The sequence below is a fragment of the Apodemus sylvaticus genome, chromosome 9 (genome assembly GCF_947179515.1).
Source record: "Apodemus sylvaticus chromosome 9, mApoSyl1.1, whole genome shotgun sequence".
In the NCBI taxonomy this organism is placed as follows: Eukaryota; Metazoa; Chordata; class Mammalia; order Rodentia; family Muridae; genus Apodemus; species Apodemus sylvaticus.
This window is the reverse complement of record NC_067480.1, coordinates 104,116,037-104,139,408: the sequence shown is the minus strand read 5'-3', so window position 1 is coordinate 104,139,408 and position 23,372 is coordinate 104,116,037. Positions and strand designations below refer to the sequence as shown.

The window sequence follows — 23,372 nt, the reverse complement described above, 5'->3', positions numbered from 1 at the left end:
GCACATCCCATTTCTGTGTTTTTAAAGGAAACCACCCTGATGTCATCATCAGTGTAATTATTACTGGGTGGCAGGCAGCCTGCCTCTCCCCCGCCCCTGCTTCAGCCACCAGCAGTCCTAGGGCTAGCTAGCACTAGTCTCCAAGAATGAAGAATAAATGTTCATGAGCACCAACAGCTAACAAAGGGCTGGAGGTGGGACCCACCAGCAGAGTCCTTGCTTAGCATATATGCCAGGCCCTGAGTCCCATCTCCAAAAGTACAAGGAAAAAAAATCAATTAATGGTCGCAATGCTGGTGTGTAGCATGGTGTTAGCATATGGATTTAGAATGTTCTAGACCCTGGGTTTAAACTCTAGCATAAAAACATGGGGGGGGGGGTGTTGCAGGGGGGACAGGTGCTCATGTGGAAATCTGAACATGAGATTGAGCCAGGCCCAGTTTCAGTTTTCTCTTCATATGTAGTTATGTTTTTTAATGTGTACATGCATGTCTCTGTGTGCATGCCATATATGTGCAGATGCCCAAGAAGGCCAGAAGAGGGAGCTACAGGCAGTCATCAGCCACCAGACATGCTTGCCAGGAACAGAACTCTGGTCTTCTGCTAGAGCAGCAAGCACTCTTGACCACTGAGCCACCTCCTAGCCCTCAGCTTCCCCTTTAAACTGCACGTCTGGGAACAATAAATCCCAAACCAACCAACGAATAAATGAATAAATAACTGTGGCTAGACCTGGCCCTTGGCCCTAGGGGTACCTGCTTCCAAGCAGCTCTGAGCTTGTGGTGTACACCCAGGGTTGTGTTCAGCCGGGGAAGGGGGGTGGCTTTTGATGGGCGTGGCTTATGTGGTATATAGGCAGAAGGGGGCCACCTAACTCGGGAGGGGGGTCAGGGGACTTCCAGTCGAAGTTGAAGATTAGAGATTTCAGAAGCACAGAATCTGTCCTTCACAGTAAAAGGTGGTGTTGTCCTTATCTACAAAGTTCTTGGAGGAAGAAGAAAAAGAATTGATGAATTAATAATAAATAATAAAAACATTAATAATTTGAGTCATTGCCTGTCCAGCAATAGAGACCGGTAGAGAGTGGGCAACCCTGCTTTTGTTGTTTGTTTCTTTTACACATGGCACAGGTCTCTGGTATGTCCAAAATTCTGTCAGGAATCTTCCTCAACCACTCTTCTACATTCTTTTACTTTTAATATTTAAATTTAAAGGAAGATGTGTGTGGGTAGTTTGCTTGCATGCATGCTTGTGTGCCACAGGTATGCCTGGTCCCCATGGAGATCAAAGAAAGCCTTAGATACACCGGTGTCATAGTTAGGGTTCTATTGCTGTGAACAGACACCATGACCAAGGCAAGTCTTATACAGGACAGCACTTAATTAGAGCTGGCTTACAGGTTCAGAGGTTCAATCCATTGTCATCAAGGCAGAAACATTGCAGCATCCAGGCAGGCATGGTGCAGGAGGAGCTGAGAGTTCTTCATCTGAAGGCTGCTAGGAGAAGACTGACTTCCAGGCAGCTAGGAAAAGGGTATTAAAGCCCAGGCCCACAGTGACACACCCATTCCAACAAGGCCATACCTTCAAATAGTGCCACTCTCCCGGCCAAGAATATTTAAATTACCACACCTGGAGTTGTAGACCATTGTGAGCCCCCATGTGGGTACTGAGACTCAAACCCTGGTCCTCAGGGAGAGCAGCCAGTGCTCCTAGCTGCAAAGCCATCTCTCCCATACATTCTGCCTTGTTCTCTAGGACAGGGACTCTTAATCAAACTCAGAGCTCTACAATACAACCCATCTCATGAGCCAGATTGCTCCAGGATCCTCCTGTTTCTACCTTCTGAGTGAGAATTTATAGAGGTGTTGGGCAACAGGCAGATCTGCTATCTATGTGGAATATATATAATATATATACATATATAGTGTATATATACTAATATATGTATATATATACTATATCAAAACTCCATTCCTCCTGTTTGCATAGCGAATGCTTTTAATCTCTGATCTGTCATGACACACACACCTGAGCCTGCTGCACACTGACTTGGCAGGCTTAAGCATTTATCAACTTCTCCAAAGCCACCCTAGGTCCTGGGTCTGGGTGTTAAGGACCCTATTGGGGTTCTGGCATGCTAGAACATACCGCTTTCCCTAGGGTGGCGGCACTCAGACCTGGGGGGGGCCTCTGAGCCAATCCCATCCACTGCAGCCTTCCTGTGAGCAGGTAGGGAGTATCCCTGACAAACTTTTGTCTCATTATCAACTGCTAATCTACACTGCTATGTGCTCACAGCAGGTAGCAGCCAGGCCTGGGAAGAAGCGGTAAGCCTGTCCTCAGTGAACCTGGCCACCAGAAGAAGAAACCAGTAGAAGCTCCCTGTGGTTGGGTCCCACCTCAGCTGCCTGCTCCACAGAAGGACATGCAGCTGTGGAGCTGATACGAAGAGACTCTGGGTGGACTGGCATCATGCCCATAGGGTTTGCTTTTTCACATACATCATCACTGGGGACATTAGCCAAGGCCTTTCTTGCCGGGTCTCACCACTCAAGGCATTACCAGTTAGCTCCTCAGATCTGGGTTTCTGGACATAGCCAGCCTTGGGGATATAGGACTCAAATGAATAAGGCCTGCAGTTGAGAGAACACATAGGGTAGGGAAGAAAACAAAGAGAGACTGGATTCTGCAACCCAATCATGGTGGTGACGGCAAAACCAACAGCAGTGAGTTCAAGGTTCATGACCAATGGTTTTGGGACCCAGATTAATTTTATGTCATACCAAAGGGAACTCTTCTACTGACAGTGACCTGGGAAATTTATTGCACATTTATCACATGCTCTTTCTAGACGTGAGGCACATTAGAGAGCCTTACAACATCTGATGTCAGTGTTGTGCATCATGAAAACAGGAGTAAGTGGAGTGCAGTTTGGGCATGCTCAGCCACCTCCTTCATGGGATGGGGGACACACACAAAGTATGACTTTACTCGTGGGATAGATTTGGCTCTTTGGAGACCACTGTGGATGAGGGTAGGCATCATCGGGTCTCATGAGCACCAGACTCTGCTCCTGCCCTGACACGCTCAGTGCGTGATTATGGCTGCAGTGATGGCTGCTCACTCTCTTGGCCATGCTGAGTCCAAGAACTAGTGACTGGAGAAGGCACCATCAGTGGGGAAGTGTTCACCACACAGAAGGGAGTCCTCGGAACCCACAGGGAAAGGAGACCATGGTGGATTGGGTTGTTGGGTACTTGGTGGGGGAGAGGTGTTTTAAATATTTTTATAATTTCGTACATGGGGCCTTCATCCGTATCACTCCCCCTCCCACCTCAAAGTTCTTTCAAGTACCCCTCCCCATCCCTAACTGAACCCCAGGCCTGCAAGGCAGAAAGAGCAGGAACTCAGCCTGCCAGCATCTCTCTGGCCTACCAGACTGGTCTAATATGAATACTTATCAAAAATCAATGTGGACAGTGCCTGAGGACTAGCAAACACACACACACACACACACACACCATGCACACACACATGTACACATGTATACATAACACAAGAACACACACAAATTACACATACGCATGTATACACATAAACATATACACACTTACGTGCACACATACATAGGACAAACATACAAACATGCACACATATCTACACATATGCACATACATATTTATATGCACACATACACATATATACTTGTGTGTACACAAGCACGTTTATGCACATATACACACATATGTATGTATGTATATAGGCACATATGTATACACATACATACATACATGTATACACACCTACACATACACATATATATACCTGTCCATTCACAGAAAAACATACATGAATAGAAACACACACACAAATACACATATACATGCAAACATGGACACATAATACACATGTACACACATGTACATGCGCATGCACATGTGTGTGTGTGTGTATACACACACACACACACACACACATATACACACACACCTGCTGTACTGGCTGGTTTTGTGTGTCAACTTGACACAGGCTGGAGTTATCACAGAGAAAGGAGCTTCAGTTGGGGAAGTGCCTTCATGAGATCCAGCTGTGGGGCATTTTCTTAATTAGTGATCAAGGGGGAGGGGCCCCTTGTGGGTGGTGCCACCTCTAGGCTGGTATTCTTGGGTTCTATAAGAGAGCAGGCTGAGCAAGCCAGGGGAAGCAAGCCAGTGAGGAACATCCCTCCATGGCCTCTGCATCAGCTCCTGCTTCCTAACCTGCTTGACTTCCTTTAGTGATGAACAGCAGCATGGAAGTGTAAGCTGAATAAACCCTTTCCTCCCCAACTTGCTTCTTGGTCATGATGTTTGTGCAGGAATAGAAACGCTGACTAAGACACCTGCCCATACATATAAACAACATAAATATGTGCACACATGTGCACACATACACAGGCACACACATTCATATACACAGATATACACATGAACACACAAATGTATACCCACATGTGCACACATATAGACACACAGATGCACACACATATAGACACACATGTATGCACACGCACATATAGACACACAGATACACACACATATAGACACATATGTATGCACACGCACAAATAGCAAGAGGACTAATCTGAGGGGCAGGTGCTTTGTTGTTCCCACCCAGGACTCACAGCTATGAGGTCACTCAAGTGCTTTGCTTTGGTAGACTGTAAAACAACACAACCATTCTCCTTCAGCTCCCAGCAGTCCACAAAAATCTGGGTGTGTCAGCTGCAGAGAATTTGTTTGAACCTGGAGCCCTGCACTGCGCTACCCAGTGACCTGCCACTGAGTCTCACAAAGGACATCTTTCCCATCAGAGGACCCTGGGAGCCCAGGGCAGGGAGGCTGCTCTCTCCTCTCCTGCAGGACAGCTGCAGCTGACTGAAGAAGCCATGCTGGGTGGGGGCAGGGGTGGTGTCACTCCTCAGTTACCAACACATTAACTTCGGTGTAAAGACGCCCAGGAAAAGCTGCACTGTTTCAGTCCAACCTCATCCCTGGGTAATTCTCCGTTACTCTTTGTATCTGTTAAGTATGAACTGAGGATCCAGAAACTGTTTTCAGTGCCGTGGGCACATTTTCACTTAACATCGGAGGATGTTGTGATAGATAAAGAAACTCCATTTGATGCTAGGCATACATCTTGGTTCTCAGTAGCTGTTTATCCCAAACCCCAGCCCCTGGAAGATAAGTCCCCAGTGACCCCCACCTAAAAAATATACAGCCATGACTATCTACTTATTATGATATGACTAACTGTTTTTTTTTCCTACTGTGACCTGCAGATACCCAAAGATTGCCTTAAAATGTCTTAACCATGTGACTTGGCAGAATAGAACAGTTACTGCTTGCCTGCATAGACATTGAAGGTCTTCGTATGGTTTTCCCCTTTAAAAGTCCTTCCCCATACCACTGTCATGGCAATCTCAAATTTGGCTCAGAGACTGTTTGTCCTGTTAGCAGCTAATCAATAACCCTTTTAATTATAATTGGATTGAGTCTATGGACTTTTCCCAGGGGTCACAAACTCCATAACAATATCACTGGTTGAGCTATTTTTAATACAGCCAGACCTTCATTTCCCCAATCTCAGCTATTAACTCCAAGTGAATTAATTAGTAGACCACAGAGTCTTGCTACTTTTTCCTACAACAAGCCTGACTTTAACTGCTGCTTTTCCTACAGTGTCTTACTTTACCTGGTGACAAGGGTCCGTATACCCCTGCAGAGGTGGCTGGGGCCCCATGTCGAGGGTTAGTATAAGTCAGTGGTAGGACTGAGGGTTAATCCCTCACTGCCTGAGGCTACCGATAAAGCTGATCCACCGCGCCCTCCAGTGGCTGAGGGCTATCTGTGCACCCTGTTGGTTCCTGGGGCCCCTTAGGGTGAAAGCACCTACTATTTTGACAGGTCAGGGAAGACCAGAACCTTGTCATGAGCTCTGCACACTCTGTCCATCCCCCCCTCACGTCCTCCCTCTCTCCATCCTTCCTCCCCTCCCCCCTACCTACTTCCTCTTCACCACCCCTTATTCCCCCTCCTTAAAGCAGAAAAGGGTTTTCAAATCAAGTCGTTGTGCATTGGAGACTCCTCCACAAACTACACGTCAGCAACTGCGAGCTTGCCACGTGGCTGTAGCCCAGGAACCACCGCAGGGTGGTTTATAGGGACCGGAAGTTGATTTGAGTTCGAGGTTCCAGCAGGTAGATCTAGTGAACAAGTCAAGGTTGGTTTCCAATGGTAATCACAGCGTAGTAGCACAGGACAGGTGGAGAGAGGCGTGCTTGGAATAGATCAGTGAGAGCGGAGGCAAGTGTGCTGGGGAGTGAACTCGGGTCCTGGGGAGCACTAAGCAAGAATGATATCAGCAACCCACTGAAACCAAGCCACTGAAACCAAGCCACTAAAACCAACCCAGTGAAACCAAGTCGCTAAAACCAAGCCACTATAACCATCCTACTAAAACCAACCCAATAAAAGGGTTTTCAAATTAATCTATTATGTGTGCCCTCCAAGCCTTTTGGGATCTTTAATTTGAATTTTAATTAGTGTTTTCATTTCTCTGGCAGTGGATCCAGAGCTGAAAGAGACACTCGTAGTCACTCGTTAATTAGGAAAAGCCCTAAATGGAGAATGAGTGTTATTATTAATGGTATTATTATTACTATTACTTTTATTATTATCGTTTAAAAAGACTGAATTACTTATGTTAGCATTTTGTCTAAGTTCTGCCCCACAGTTACCTGGCAACAGCCAGGTATGACTGACTTACTATAAAAGGGCTCTTTGCCCCCTCCTCTCTCTCCCTCTCTGCCTTTCTCTGCCTCTACTACCCTCTCAACCCCCCACACACCCCCACCCCCACCCCCACTCCGAATACAGTCTATTCTATACTATACCATCGTGACTGGTCCCTCAGGGGGCAGGGATGCCTCAGCCTGGGCCCACCGAGGCACCCGGTACCTCACCACACATCCACCAAAACATATCCCCCTCCTCTCTCTTTATAAACACATCAACTTACATTTCTGATTTCCTTTATTTCGCCTGGTGTTTGTTTTGATACAGTCTCTTGTACCCTGGACCAGCCTTCAGCTTGCTGTGTAACTGAGAATGACCTCGAACTCCTCCTGATCACCCTGTCTCTGCCTCCCTGGGCCTGGGATTACAGGCACACACCACCGCGCCACCCTGCCTGACAGTTTTGGTTTGGTTTGGATTAGAATTTGTTTTGTTTCGGTGTTCTCCCATTTGTTTTCTTGGGAGGTGTATTAGTTACTGTGCTATTGCTGTGCAGAGACACCATGAACAAGGTAACCCCTGGTTATGGAAATAATTTTAAAAAATATTACAAAAGGAAATATTTAATTAAGGGCTTGCTCATAGCTCAGAGAATTAGTCCATTACCATGGCAGGAAGCGGACAGGCCTGGCCCCGGAACAGTAGCAGCGAGCCCTATCTGATCCACAGACAGCATGCAGAGAGAGAGAGCACTGGAGCTTGGTGTGGGCTTTTTTGAAACCTCAAAGTCCACTTCCAGCCGCACACCTATTCCAACAAGGCTACGCCCCTAATCCTTCCTTCCCCAACAGCCCACCTACTGTTTACTAAGCATTCGAATGTATGAGACGATGGTGATTATTCTCACTCAAACCACCACAGGAGGAGACTCTTCTGAGACGGTGTCTTACTGCGAAGCTCAACCTGGCCTAAAAATCATTGCATCCCCCGGGTTGCTTTGAAAGCATGGCAAACTGTCATCCTCCGGAATGCTGGGATCATGAGTGAACCACCAAGTTGGACTTCGGGTTGGTTGGTTTGTTTGTAACCAGAATCTGATGTAGCTGGGACTGGACTTGTACTCTTACTAGGTGTCTTACTGCTGTGAACAGACACCATGACCAAGGCAACTCTTATAAGGACAACATTTAACTGGGCTGGCTTACAGGTTCAGAGGTTCGGTCCATTATCATCAAGGTGGGAGCATGGCAGCATCCAGGCAGGCATGGTGCAGGAGGAGCTGAGAGTTCTACATCTTCATCTGAAGGCTGCTAGTGGAAGACTCACTTCCACGCAGCTACGGTGAGGCTCTTTTTTTTTTTTTTTTTTTTTTTTTTTTTTGGTTTTTTGAGACAGGGTTTTCTGTGTAGCCCTGGCTGTCCTGGAACTCACTCTGTAGACCAGGCTGGCCTCGAACTCAGAAATCCACCTGCCTCTGCCTCCCAAGTGCTGGGATTACAGGCGTGCGCCACCACCACTTGGCTAGGGTGAGGGTCTTAAGCCCATGCCCATAGTGACACACCTACTCCAACAAGGCCACACCTCGTAATAGTGCCACTCCCTGGGCCAAGCATTTACAAACCATCACACTAGGTAAGGATGAGAGCAACTTTGGACTTCTGATCCTATTGTACCTGAGTTCGAAGACATCAGGGATGCACTGTAATGCCTGGTTTAGGAAGTACTGGGGATCCAACCCAGAGCATCTTGCATGCTAAGCATGCACTCTGTCACGACCACTTTTGTTTAGGACAGGGTCTTCCTCTGTGCACCAGGCTGGCCTCAGACTCCAGTCCTCCTACCTTGGTCTCCACGGTGCTGCAACAACAAGCGTGTACAACAGCTCTTATTAGGGAGTTCTTCCCATCCGTGGTGCTTAGACTTAGCACACACTGCTTATGCCTCTTGAAAGCTAATGACTGTGGATCCGCCCACAGCAAACACCAACGCACCATCCCTAGGGTGCTTTGTCTATGTTTTGTCCAGGTTTGGGAGTTCTGTGGATCTGAGACCACAAGTTCAAGGCTACTTGACTGACCCCTGGCCAGCTGACTTACGTGTGAGTCTCCTGATACTTTGTCTGCTCTTCCCCTCTGGGCCAGGCCTGCCTTCCTTCAGACTTGGAGGCAAAGAAAAAGTTTTATCACACCAAGTTATGACCTGAGGCCAGAGTCATTACTGAAAATGCTTTCCACAAAACTCCCAAGGTTGGTTAATTTTGTGAACTGGACGATTGGGTGGCCCAACCTTTGTTAAACATTGGGATATGTTTTAAGATTGTTTTTAGATGAAACTAATTTGTAAATTGACAGACTCTGAGTGGATTTCTCTCCTTAAAGGACCAATTAGGTCTCTTAAATTTATGTATGTGTATGTGGGTGTGCATACATGCGTGCATGTAGTTTGGTCTCCATAAACTTATGTGTTTGAATGCTTGGCCCCAAGGAGAGTGGAACTATTAGGGGGTGTGGCCTTGGAGGAGGTGTGGCCTTGCTGGAGGAGGTGTGGCCTTGTTGGAGGAGGTGTGGCCTTGTTGGAGGAGGTGTGGCCTTGTTGGGAGAGGTGTGGCCTTGGAGGGGGTGTGGCCTTGTTGGAGGAGGTGTGTCACTGTGGGGGTGGGCATTGAGATCTCCTAAAGCTCAAGCTCCACCCAGGGAGCTCCACCCAAGCTCCTCCTGCTGGCTGCCCGTGGAAGGCAGTCTTCTTCTGCTACCTATGTGATCAAGATGTAGAACTGTCGACTTCTCCAGCACCATGTCAGCCTGAACACTGCTATGCTTCCCACCATGATAATAATGACTGAACCTCTGAAATCATAAGCCAGACCCAATCAAATGTTTTCTGCCTTAAGAGGTCATAGTGTCTCTTTAAGCAATAAAACCCAAACTAAGACACATGTATATGTGTGTGTATTTAGAAGGGAGCACACTCTTTGTCTTGGTTCTTTGGTTTTGAAATGATTTGATTTTTATCGCCTGACAAGTCTCCTCAAAGGCATAATTCTGTGCTTTCCTTTAGCTTAGGAATGTAATCAGCACTAATGAGAAAGACCCAAAGGCGAGAGGCACTCATTGCTTCCCACCCAAAAATGTGAGGGGTCAAGGGTCTCAGGGCTAAAGCAACACAGAGAACCAATCCAAAACCGATATTCCCCAGCTAGCATAGACAGGCAACCAATCTTTCAGGAGGAAAGAGGACCCTGTGTGTGTGTGTGTGTGTGTGTGTGTCTGTCTGTCTGTCTGTCTGTGTCTGTGTATCTGTGTATGTGTGTGTATGAGTCTATGTATGTATGTGTTCATGTGCGTGTGTCTGTGTGTATAAATGTAAATATTTATACATGAGGAACAAATTTCTGAAAAGGAAATGTTTGGAAATAAGTCACCATCTGGTATTCTAGCTAGTGTTTTACGTGTGTGTGATAATTACTAACTTGCAAGAATTTGGGAAAAGGGGAAAATATTAACTACCTCAAAACTGCTTTATCTGGTATGCTTGGCAAAGTCACGGGCAATAAAAAAAAATTAAATCACAAACAGGAAGTTCATTTCAACTAAAATGTAAACTATGAGTTTTAAAAAGTGATAAGCACAGGAGAGATACCCAAGGGCCTAGGGCCACTACGATGGATCGATGGATCGATGGATCGATGGATCGGTGAATGTGTGAGGGAGAGGTGGGGAAGGAGGAGGAAGTAGTAGAGAACTGGAAGAGAGGGCGGAGCCAAGCAGTGTGTGTGTGTGTGTGTGTGTGTGTGTGTGTGTGTGTTTGATGTCTGAGGATGCTGCTACTGGGGACATACTGACCTGGGTGGCCTGTGCTGCCTGCCACTTGAAGTCATAGCGAGGTCTTGGCCCAGACTGCCGCAGAGGACCATGTCTGGATCCGTGGTCGTGCTGCAGCTAGGGTCTGTGCCCATGTCTGTGGTCCAAGTTACCACCAAAGGCTGTATGGATGTCATGGTCTGGATCGCCATCTGTGACTGCGGTGACATCCGGGCCTATACTGCCACTGAGGGCTATGTCTGGGTTTCTGATCCTGTCACAACCAGGGTCTGCGTTGATGTTTGAAGCCTGTGTTACCACCAAAGGCCATGGCCATGTCCCTGGTCTGGGTTTCTGCCGGAGGCTGCATGATGTCCCAGCACTGTGACAAGCTGGCCCTGCCCCTCCCTGGGCCACCACACTCAGAAGAACTGGCCCCTCCCCTTCCCGGCTGCTGAGCATACCTCACCTGGGCCGCACAGTCCAGGCTGGCCCTGGTGGCAGGAGCCAGGGCGAGCCAGCGCTGCGGGCATCAGAGTGGTAGAGCTGGCCCCACCCTGACCTGGGGGAGGAGGTGGTCCCGGGGGGTGCCGGCTCAGGAAAGCTGGCAGGCGACCATCTCAGCTTCCACCCAGGCCCGGAACCAAGGCTCTGAGGTGGCCCCGAGCCTGTGAAGGGGCGGGTCCTGCGGATCCAAAACTGAGCTTGTGAAGGGGCGGGTCCTGCAGATCCAAAACTGAGATCTCCAAGGCCCAGGGCAACAAGATATCTGAGAGGAAGCCCCGGGACAACCTAGTATCGATAGAGTGATAGAAGCCCGAGCCCTCAACTCAGACCATTAACTTATTGCAATGGGGATTTGCAAATAAAGCTGTCCTGGCAAAAGGGTTTACTGTGTGACACACGGTGACGCACTGCAGCGTCCACGGTGAGATTTTGTTTTCTTTGGGAGGGGGAGGTCACCAGGACAGAGAACAGATATGAAGGGATGGGGAGATGAGTGGGACAGGGGTACATGATGGGAAATTCACAAAGAATCAATAATTTTTCTTTTTAACTTAAAAAAACTAAACTTTAAAAAATAAAAAAAATATAAATAGATCATTCATAATAAAAACTGAGCTTTTCAAAAATACATGTGGGTTAAATTAGATGCTAAAATTAAAAATTAAAAATTTTCTCAGATCAATATTGAAACTAAAGAAAGTTTTAAAATAGCTCATTTCTTTCTCTGACCTTCCTTCCTTGTCTCCTCTATGATAGATCTCTATCATAGCATTATTGTTACAAAATTTAGAAAAAAAATTAGTGATATAATTTTTAATAAATGATCAGGAAGCTGCATCTACATCATGGGAAACATAAGGTATATTTGATATCTAACAGTTTTTTTAATTTAATTTAATTTAATGTGCACTGATGTTTTGCCTGCAAGCATGTCTGAGAGAAAGTGTCAGATCTTGGAATTGCAGACGGTTGTGAGCTGCCATGTGGGAATTGAACCTGGGTCCTCTGGAAGAGCATTCAGTGCTCTTAACTGCTGAGCCATCTCTCTAGTCCCAACTTTTTGTTTTCTTAACCAACTTTAAATTAATTGCTTGTTAAAGATTTAAGTTACTATAGCAGGTAGGCTGGGATGTTCAGACAGGGTGGGGAAGGATTTCCCAAAGTGCCTGGGTTTCTCTCAGGGCACCATGGGGCCTGTGGTGTGGAGCCCTAGGGAGCCCCCACACCCTGTGGAACAGGGTGTGGTGATGCAGATAGGTTTGCAGGGCAGAGCAGTGCTAAGCCAGTCATTCCCAGGTCTGCCAAGCCTCAGCTAATGCAGGCTGAAGCAGGCCCACAAGGACTGCGGGCCTGTCAGGCAAGTGCTGGGCTCAGAGTATGGAAGTGTAATATTAGGATGACTGCTGTCCCTTGCAGAAGAGCTTTGAGGATTGCCACTGAGACCCCCGTAGGTCACGGTCAAACTCTCTAGAAGCACTGATGTGACCTTGGGCTTGCAAGATGCCCCCTCCTGCCAAAGCTGGGCCTTGCTCCAGAAGCACAGGCTGCTGCAGCTTGTGGTGAGGGCGCGGCCGACACAGTGGCTCATTCTCCTGAAAGAACACGCAGCCTTAGGGGCTAGGGGTGATTCACAGTTTCTGGAAGTCAGCTCGGAGAGACTTGGCTCCTACATTCGTAGGCCAGCCCCCAGCTGGCCCAGCCACAGATCCAGCAGGGGGAAGCGGCCTTCTGATACAGAAGACCAGAAGCCTGATGGGACGAAAGGAAAGGACTCCAGAAGTGTCTTTAGTTGCTTTATTCTGTCAGGCCTGGAACTGGCGTGCCCTCGGATGGGACAGGCGAGTCCACAGATGGAAGCATGCAAAGCGGCTCTTGGCGAATAGGCCAGCAGACATGACGGCTGGCAAGGCTCTACGGGCTAATCACAGAATCTTGAGCCAAATGGATTGCAGGAGGAGCGCCTGAGAAGATAGCAGGGTTGTGCAGATCCTGGGTTCCAGGCTAGTGCCCGCACTGTAATTCCTCCAGCCTGTCAGGGATGAGGCCATTTCCTCAAGGGGTGCTAAGGAGGGGTCCACGTCAGGCGTTTCTTTCTTTGTCCTCTTGATCCAGTCAGCATAGTAGGAGACCTTGGTGAAGATGTTAGGACTGAGAATCGGCTCCAGACACGCTCCACTCCAGCTGGCCAGCCCCACCACGTACCAATAGCCGTCCAGTAAGCAGACAAGGGGACCCCCGGAGTCTCCCTGAAGAGAGAGCAGACAGCTAGTAGGTGCAGGAAGGGAAGAACACACACTGCCCGGGGTAGCCAGGACACACTGGGGACCAGAGATCTCTACTGCTATATTGAGTGGTGCCATTTGGATCCATCTGGGCAATTTTTGTTTTGTTTTTGTTTTTTGAGACAGGGTTTCTCTGTGTAGCCCTGGCTATCCTGGAACTCGCTCTATAGACCAGGCTGGCCTCGAACTCAGAAATCTGCCTGCCTCTGCCTCCCAAGTGCTGGGATTAAAGGAGTGAGCCACCACTGCCCGGCCCATCTGGGCAATTTTAAAAAAATTAAAATAAAAACATATGGTCCCTCAGGTCAGCCTCTTCTGGACAGGATCATAGACTTCTATAATAAAGGGATACCCGGGAGGTCGCAGAGTTTTAGTATGTGGAGGGTAGCATGTGGGGCTGAATATATGCTATCTGTCACACCACCTGCATGGGAGAGGAGGACTCTGAGGACACACGGGCGGCCTAGTGACCAGAACTAACTAAAGAGATGACTGAGCTGAGCTGTAGTGTCTGGGCCATTCTCACGTACGCGGCAGAAGGATTTCTCATTGGTGATGTCCCCAGCACATATCATATCATCTTTTATAACTTCATATTCAATGATGCTGATTTCTGGTGTCTGGAAAAAGATCTCGCATTCCTGATCTTCCATAAGGAAGACCTCTGCATCGAGCAGAGGGAAAGGCTCTTGCAGGAACTCTGTGGGAGGGGGCACGGTTGTGAGACACAGCTGAGGGACGACTCCCCCATACCCAGCTCCCCTGCCAGGATGACTGATGGCTGGTGGGGGGCAGCCACTCTAGGCCCCAGCAGCAGGGAGGGACTCACAACAGGCACACGGTCACCAAGGGCAAGCATGAGGCTCTGTGGAGGGCAGGACCAGGCAGAACAACATGGTGACTGCACAGGTCCTGGTGTGGGGGCTGAGAGACACCGGGTGCAGCCACAGTGGGGCCCCAGGCAGGGCCTCTTTGCCAGGCAAGGGGACCCTGACACTACACCCTAAGGACACACAAGCCAAGGAAGGGGCTCAGCTTCCAAACAGCTCTGACTGGTCTGTGGGGCTCCAGCATGAGGCAGGGACACTGGAGCCCAAGTGTAGCAGGGGCCCAGGACACAGGCCAGAAGCGCTTAGGAGGTTGACAAGAGGGCCGGCCAATCTGAAGGAGCTTCCGGGGCCTGGAGACAGGGATTCTAGTTGCAGGTGCTCCCCCAGACCTGGCCTGGGTTTGTCCCATAGGAGCAGAGGGACAGCAGCATGGCTCCCTGCACTCAGAGGACACCCCTCAAGGGTGCAGGGGTTGCCTGTAGGTAGCAAACCCAAGCCCAGCAACTGTGGTCAGGAGAGGTCACGACGGAGGCCAGCTGAAGGTCCAGACTCTCAGGGAGGCCAGGTTCTCAGTTCTGAGATCTGCCCCCGCCCACGCCCTCCCCTCTGTCTCCACTCTCATCCCCTGGCCTGACCTGGAGACCCTGTCTGCCCTGACACAGCCCCTTAGAGAGTGACAGTGCATCCCTTCTAATGTGTCCTGGTGACCAGCCTGTGAGGCAGACCCTTAGAGGCTAGGGCAAGGGAGGGAGGCCCTAGCCCCGACCTCAGAGAAGCTCCTGCCTCCAAGCTCCTAGTTGCTTTGCCAGACTGTGACCCTAAATATCATGTCCAATTTACCTTCTCTTCTACTTTGCTTGACATTATTTTGTCTTAGATCGAAAGCGTTTGGCCTTGTGTGGAAATCCTTGGCCAGGAATTCTGTGCTCTCAATCTAAATGTATAGACTTGTCCCTTGCTGTCAGCAGGCTCTTCCTGTGGCCCATGATTCCAGAGTCCACAGACCCTGAGCTCCCTCTGCATGGCGTGTACAGAGATCCCGTGTGTTATCTTCCTGGACACTTGACATGGTGTCTGGGTGACAGACTATCTGACATGAGGCAAGTGTGACAGAGACAGTCACAATCCTGCACTGCTCAGAGAACAAGACCAGGGAGAGTGCCACTCCCTAACACTAAGGCTTGTGGTGCCCAGGGGACTGGTCTGTGGATTCGGAACTGTGTGTGTTTGGGACCACTGGCGAAGCTGGCAGAACAGGCTTCCTTGCCTTAAGGGGTGGGCAGTGAGGTTCAGAGGTGAATGTTCCCCAGCTGAACACCCCAACCTGTTCCATGTCAGGGAGAGAAGGTTGCACTCTTCTGAAGGATACCGGGTGTCTTTCCTGCCCAGGGGACAGCCTTGCGGTGGTCAGAGGTCAACTGCACTCAGAGCTCTGGAGTCAGAGAGCCTATGCTTCTAATCTGAAGGGGGGGGGGGTTGCTTTTGAATCAGAAACTGGAGTCCACGCCCACTGGAAAGGCCTCCAAGGCTCTGGCCCCTCCCCTCCCCTCCCCCTCCTGTCCTGTGCCGTGTACTCACTCTCCTCTGAGAGCATTCCCCAGCCACTTATCCAGCAGGGACTCTCAAGGGACACCTTGGTGGTGTTGTCGGGGACACAGGCTGGGAAAATGTGGGAGCTGTAGATCACAGGGAGGTGCAGCTGGATCAGGACAATGTTTTTCTGCATACTGTTCATCTCGTCATAGGCGTCCGGCATGAAGATCTTATTCACTGTCATCTGCCGGCTGTAGTCGGAGGGTTTACTCAGCTTGTTGTACCCCAGCAGGATCCGGTAGTCAGATGGTTTGAGAGACCTATTGGGGGGCATCACCTCTAAGTGTGGAGTTGGCACTGCCACCGGATTGACTGTCCACCCTACAGTCAAATATCCCAACACAGTCCTCCCCTCCTGAGACTAGGGTGCTCCTTCTCTAGAAGGGCAGGATGACCTCCAACAGAGGATTTGGGGCCTTCGAAGGCTTCCAATCACTTCTCCAGCATACCCTAGCATCCAAGGAGCTGTGGATTGCGTTCCTGTTTAAAAAAAAAAAACAAAAACAAAAAAACAAAACAAAAGACAAAAACACTGAGGTATATCCACCAGCACTGCTACATTTGGAGACAGAAAGATTGCTTGCTTCCAGCCCTGACCAGATCCCTCTTGGGCTGCATTAGAATTATTTTTCAGAGCTTCTAGGAAGACCTAAAAGGAAAAAATATGTTTTCTAACTCTGGGTCGCTGTTCTTGTTCCTTCATTTGAAGGATAACAAGCCAGGTGAAACAGACCACTCAAGGGCGGGGCAGCAGCAGCCCGGAGGACGCCTGCTGGCTGCAAGCTATCCCAGAACACGGCTCAGAAGGACATGGCTGCCGTCCATCCTTCACGCCTCTCCTGTCCTTGCACCCCTTGCTAGCAGAAGAGGCCAGGGAGGGAACACGCACCTTTGGAAGCAGTTGGCAGCGCTGGCTACCCAGTTTTTGTCGATGAGGACCGCTCCACAGACGTGTCTGCCTCGAAAGATCAGACTGGCCTGCCACGGCCACCGTTCATCCTTTGCAATCTGTCCACCATAGATCTTCCCTTGGAATTTGGTTTTGCCACATACTGTGGAGACAATCCCAGCCGCGAGGCACCTGCATTCAGGATGCATGTGCTTGGTGCCCCAAATGTCAGCATCAGCAGGACCCAGGGCACACAGTGGCCTCTCCTCTCTGTTCTCAGGTGGGCGGGCGTGCCCAAGGTCAGGAGTGGGAGTGGCAAAGTTCACGTGACAAAGAGCCGATTGGGTGGCAGAGGAGGTAGCAAGCTGAGAGCCTCTCAACAAGGCTCAGACAGGGCAAGGAGGAGGGTCCTGCTAAGCTCTAAGACCTCCTTAGCTTAAAGAGCACGGCTCTGAAGAGGTACAGGCTGAGGCTAACAGAGGACATTATTGTTCTGGGTCATGGTCTTTTGGCTAGGTGTGCCCTCCCATCGCAACCCAATGAAGAGGGTGGACGGTGGTACAACTCTCAGTGCACATCACGAGCATTCGGTATAAGCCCCACCTCCGAAGCCTCGCCTTCGTTGTAAAGGCGTGCCCATCCTCCCAACGCCCTACGTTCCCAGAGAAAGGGAGGGGACATGTCTACAGAAACCTGCCCCCTCTTCAGAGAACTTACATTCCTTGTGGATTGGGCCTGTTGATTTGGGCGAGGTGTTGGACGTGGGTGGAGGTGTTTGCGAGGGCGTGTAGTCCTGAGCATGTAAGAGGCTGAAACAGAGTAAGAGAGCAGCCAGCAGGCAGGCTCCATCCCTGTCCGGACCTGATTGCTGGGCCCTGGCGCCCCACATGGCATCTGGCCGCCCTGTGCCTGGGTCCTAGACAGGACCGAAATCACGTGCAGACAACCGCTGACGCTGGCAAACTGCCTCTAGGAAACCCCTCTCGCCCACCCCGATCTCGCGCGAGCTGAGCAAGTGTGCTAAACTCCTAGGTCCGTGGGAGGCCGTCCACACTGGAGCTGGGCTGTCCTTAGACTCGTCTCTGACCACCATGGACATATGCACCTTCAGGGGCGGGCAAAAGCATTCACCACATCTCCGGTTTCATTCCAGTACAATAGACACTCAAATGCAGTCTCATGGTCCAGACCCGCATACCACCACCTCCTCAGCCCAAAGACCACAGAGTCCTTATCTATCGCCTCTGAAGGACCGTGGGGGAAAGAATCCCCACCAGTGACCAGCAAACACTGCCTGAGCGCAGTTCTAGAAACTAAACGTTCCCAGCGTGCCTGTTGGTACTAGTATTGGATAATTTACCGTAAAAGGGCAAAAAGTATGTTGGGCCATGAAGAAAACACAGAAAAGGTGCTAGGCTAGGACAGATTTTATGCCCTATTGGGCAAATTCATTAACATTCAAAGCCTGGGGAAAGCATTCTCTGGGACTTAACAGCTCTACCTGGAGATTCTTAAGCAGTCTTCTTTTTTATTTTTTTCCCCCTTTAAGCAGAGAAGATTGCACGTGGGCACTTCTGTCAGTTCCCTGACCACAGAAACAAGGCGGACAGGAACAGGATGTGCTCTCTGTGCAGTTTTCGTAGCCACAGATGTAGTGAGGACGTCGTGGTCATTGAGTTCCAGCAGGCTTTGCAGTGTCCATATAGAAAGAATTTCCTCCTCTGTCTTGGTCGAGGGAGGACAGTGCTCTGAGCATGCCCGTGCCCTCAGCTCGGTTGGAGTCCTGCCCGTAAGGAGCGCTCACCCTCTTGAAATGTTTCTAGACTAGACACTGAGAAATGGCTTTTACCAGACAGCATTTTGTAGGTCCCCACGGTAACTTAGCTCTTGCTACACAGAATGAGAAGTAATTTCTTCAGAAGCAAATGTTAATTAATAGGGCCCATGAACCTGGCCTCCGTTTTCCCTAAATGCCATGCCCTGTGGTAGAAAAGGTCGCATGAACTTCACAGTCATAAAACAGAAACTAATAAACTAAGTATACTAAGTATAAAGGGAAGGATAGTAGGGAGCCACTGGAGTCATAGGGGTTAGAGTCCACGAGGGTGGCTGTGCTGGGATTTGCCAACTTAATGCCAACTAGAATCAGATGGGAAGAGGAACTCATCTGAGGAAAAAAATAATGTCTCTATCAGATTGGCCTATAGGCATGTTGGCGTGCCTTTTGCTTGATGGTTGATAGATACAGCAGGGCTCAGTCCTCTGACAGCGGAGCCACGCCTAGGCAAGCTGTACTGTGAGGGAAGGGTTGGAGCTGCCAGGACCCCGGAGGCAAGCCAGTAGGCAGCAATCCTCCCGGTTCCCACTGAGCTCCTGCTTCACTTCCTGTCTGACTGTCTTCAGGTGCTGGACTGTGATCAGGGCCCAGAAGCCAAACACACCCTTTCCTCCCCAGGTTGTTTTTTGGTGGTGGTTTTAATCACAGCAGCAGCGCTCCAAACTACTCTATTGTCTGATTGATAAGAACTTCCAAATGATTTATCTCATAGCCACAGGGATGCTGCCAGAAACAGAGGTGGGAGTCAGCGGCTATTAAGATGGCTAAAGATATCCCAAAAGAAGGTAAAGATGGCCCCAAAGGGGGCTAACCACGCAGCTCAGCAGTTGAGATTATATACTGCCCTTGCTGAGGAGCAGACATGGGTTCCCAATACTCACATTGGCAGTTCACAACCTATAACTTAAGTCCCAGAGGATCTGACACCTTCTTCTGGCCTTTCCAAGCAACTATACACATATGTACACAACCTCCCCTAGACACACATATATACCTATATCTAGGGACTGGAGAGGTGGCTCAGAGGTTGAGAGCACTGACTGCTCTTCCAGAGGTTCTGAGTTCAATTCCCAGCAACATGGTGGCTCACGACCATCTGTAATGGGGCCTGGCACCCTTTGCTGGCATGCAGGCATATAAACAGGCATAACACTGTGTATATAATAAATAAATAAGTCTTTTTTTTAAAGTAAGTTGTACTTTAAAATTTTACACATATATATACAACATGTATAATATATAAATTATATATAAAAATCTATATCATTTTATGTATTTTTATATAATTTATATAAAATTATACTAAATTTAATATAGATTATATTAAATTATATAGGATATATTATGTAATCTTATATATTAAGTGTATAATATATACTATAATATATATAATATATACATATATACATACATATCAATACATACATATATATATACATATACATATATATGTAGTTTAAAGATGCTATCTAGTGACATTCTTGTAACAGGAATGAACCCTGATCAGCATGAAATTCAACCAGGCGCTCAGGTGGAAAAGGAGAAAGTCTATTAGAGATGAAGCAGCCCGTCGAGCTCATGCTCTAGAAAAGTCCAAGCCTCCATTACAAATTCACACAGCTCAAACCGGTTTAGCGCTGGTTCCTTTAACAATTTCAGCACTATTTTACTCCAGTTGTGGTCTTCATAGTCATCTTCAGATGCTCTTAGGACCTCATAGCCACCAGTGGGAAATCCCGTTGCAATTAGAACTGGGATTGACAAGGACAGTTTTTGCAGTGTAGCTGTCTTTTAAGATGATTCTGAGCCAGTCTCGGTGGTACTTCCCTTTCATTCCAACACTCCCAGAGGCAGAGGCAGAGGCAGAGGCAGAGGCAGAGGCTCTGTGAAGGCCAGCCTGGTCTACATATCGAGTTCCAGGACTGGCAGACCTATGTAAGGAGATCCTGTCTTAAGAAAAGAAAGATTCTGTAAACAGCTATCTTCATTTCTAGAAGCCAGCAGGCATTCAGAAGCAGAGCTTGGCGTTCCCCATCAAGACTGACAGCATCAGTGTGTTGAGGGGTCCCAAGTGGAAGGTCACATTAGCCAGGACACAGGGATGCACCCCGATAGCTCGCTATGGCATCATTTATTGAAAAATCCAGTGTCTTTCACACAGAAGGCAGAAGAAAGATTTTCCCACCGTTTCTAGCTCGCACCAGGTGCTGTTTCCCAAGCAATAGCTTATCTTGGTTCAGAGTGGCCCAATCCTCCTTGCAGACCAAGACTTCTGTCTGCAGTCAGACTGGTAGACATGCTACTTCTTATAATCAAAAACAAAGTTACTTTCTCTGGAGAAGAGGCTGTGAAGGCGGCTTCCTCAGGTTTGCAGCTTATTTGGCAGGGCACCAGATCCTCTGCCTGAGAAAGTACTCTTCCTCTGTCTCAGTCTGCTGAGAGTCACAAAGAGCCTAGGATGCCTGTCAGCTGGCAAGCCGGGAGCAGTCTCCTCAGGCCGTTTCTCTATACTTGACTGTGTTGGACGTGAAGCTTTTACTCTATTTAGACTTTTATAATATAAGACAGCAGTTTGACTATGTTCGGTATATATTAAAGGTAACAAATATGCAATTTCTAACTCTCCTTGTTTCATCCTGAGCTTTTAGTCTAGCGGAAGTGAGTAGTCACCTAAGATAACACCTTCAAGAGATTTCACCTCATCGTCAAGGTGGTTAGTTCAAATATAGAATCTGGAAAGTGGCAGCTACAAGGGAGACTGAACAAATATGGTGAACAGATCTACGACACACATCTCTTCACACCACGAAGTCCTAGTCAGTGTGAAGAATCTTCCATACAGACGTGGCTATTCAGAGAGACCCACTTCCCATAACTAACATCAGAGCAAAGTCTGACAGTTCTCTCTGCCTCCTCTTTGTCTGTGCTGGCTTTGCTTTGTGTTGTCAGCCGTGAGGGGACAGAGGCCCAGCTCTCTGCTGTCATCCTTGGGGACTTGAAGAGCTCCCCTAATCTTTTAGGGTCTGAAGTCAAGCCAAGCCAGAACCGTGGCTTCAACACAGAGTTGGACTCGCTATTTGTTTGTTTGTTTATTTATTTATGTTTGTTTGTTGTTTTGTTCATTTTGAGACAGGGTTTCTCAGTGTAGCCTTGGCACTCCTGATACTCACTCTGTAGGCCAGGCTGTCCTGGAACTCACAGAGAATCACCAGCCTCTGCCTCACAAATGCTGGGACTAACGGCATGAGCCACCACTCATCAATATTTTAACATAGACTTTAAGCACAAAGATTAGGATAAGAAGAGGTGCTCAGAGAAAAAAAGTAAGGCTTATTCTCAGGTGTGGGCATGAGCTTCTGGAGGGAGAGCTACAGTTAATTAAGCCATATATACAATCGGCCTTATAAACCATCTGGATGGCTCTGGAATTTCATTGTAAAAGGTTGTGAGAATCCCTCTCATTCCCTTTCTCTTTTGATAAGTGGGATTAGTGGGTGGCTCAAAAGTGCCCTGAGTGGGATTATAACCTGATAAAATGAAATCAGAAAGCACCAGGGTGGCACGTGGGGATTTAATTCATGTCTATTCCTTGAAAATGGAACTTCTATTAACACTCCTAGTAAAATGCAGTTTATATCTAAGAAGGGAAAAAAGTCCTTAAACTGTTAACTATACTACAGTGGTGTCCTGTGTGTGTGTGTATAATGTTGTGCTGGGGCTAGGGGTGAGGGAGTGTCTCACAAAAATGATCACACAACCCAAAGGCAGAAAGTTTTGATTAGGTATGTAGCCCAATCAATCAGCTCCAGATTGGGTCCAGATGGGTCTTAATTTCTAATGCAAAGCAGTCCTATGTCTCTCTCTGAGTGGTCAGAGCTCAGCCTCACAGGCTTCAACTGGATTCCTAAGTCAGAGAGAGGTTCCTCCGGTGACTTTCCCATCTTTCTATTAGGTATCAGAGTCACCTGCTTACCCTATGTGCATGAGCCCGTCCACGGCTCAGAAGCTCCCACTTAGAAACCGCTAAGACCTAATCTATCCCATGCCCCTTAAGGCTGAAAGTCCAGAGAGAACTGCCACCTCTCTGTCAGAATCTCACCAGGCTCTGTCCCAGACTTCCAAAGGGCTCCTAAGATGCTACTGCATCATTCCTAAATCTTCAGTGACTTGAGACCCCAGAAACAACTAACCGTCAAAGGACAGCCCACTCTCCAGATGAAGACAGTTGTCCTTGATCACAAGGCTACACACAGAGCAGCCATTGACATTTCCCAAGAACCAGTCTGTCCCTTCAAGGGATAAGGACTTTCTGGGGCCACCTTGCAGAACCAGAATGGAGATAACCACCAGGCCACAACTTGACTACCACTGCATAGCTGCACATCCCTCGACCCCAGGATATGAAGAGGTTAGAACGTGTTTCTAGTTAGGGTGTGACTCATCCCTTAGCACGAACCCTTAATCCCTCTGGCTGGAATACAGACATGTCTTTAGCACACACCTTTAATCCCAAACCATGAAGGTAAAGTCAGTTTATGGAAGGAAGCAGCCGTGTTTGAAAGACATGTCTAATTCAGTGACAGAAAATGTGATGAATCAGAGAAAGATTTGACAGAATAGGATCTGCCCAAGTCTCAGGAGAACAGAGAGGAAAGGAAAGCTACTTAAGGAAGAGACAGAACAGAAAGGAGAGAGTACACTACAGGAATGCAGTAGAGTTCAGTAGAGTTGAGAGGGAGGGCAGAGCTGCAGAGAGGGAGGAGGCGGGCTTCCCGGGAGAGTTTTACAGAAACAGATTAGAGAGAGAACATGCTAGACACAGGTAATGTCAGAACAAGCAAGAAAACGAGAAGGAG

At 48.4% G+C, this 23,372-nt stretch overlaps 1 protein-coding gene across 1 annotated transcript; it reads right to left on the bottom strand.

Moving 5' to 3' along the window:
- Positions 1 to 12,891: 12,891 nt before the first annotated feature.
- LOC127692663 (inactive serine protease 39-like) lies at positions 12,892 to 17,568 on the bottom strand. Its single transcript, XM_052193265.1, has 5 exons — positions 17,397 to 17,568; positions 16,680 to 16,842; positions 15,776 to 16,050; positions 13,898 to 14,067; positions 12,892 to 13,331 (listed from the first exon to the last, which is right to left on the bottom strand). The coding sequence occupies exons 1-5, from the start codon at positions 17,566 to 17,568 to the stop codon at positions 13,008 to 13,010; spliced, it is 1,104 nt and encodes a 367-aa protein (XP_052049225.1). The 3' UTR covers positions 12,892 to 13,007.
- Positions 17,569 to 23,372: the final 5,804 nt, after the last annotated feature.

Coding starts and splice junctions, on each gene's coding strand:
- LOC127692663 (XM_052193265.1), bottom strand. CDS start 17,568: ATGTGGGGCGCCAGGGCCCAGCAATCAGGTCCGGACAGGGATGGAGCC. Junction 14,068..15,775: donor GGGAATGCTCTCAGAGGAGA/GTGAGTACACGG, acceptor CCCCTCCCACAG/AGTTCCTGCAAGAGCCTTTC. Junction 13,332..13,897: donor ATGAGAAATCCTTCTGCCGC/GTACGTGAGAAT, acceptor CTCTCTCTTCAG/GGAGACTCCGGGGGTCCCCT.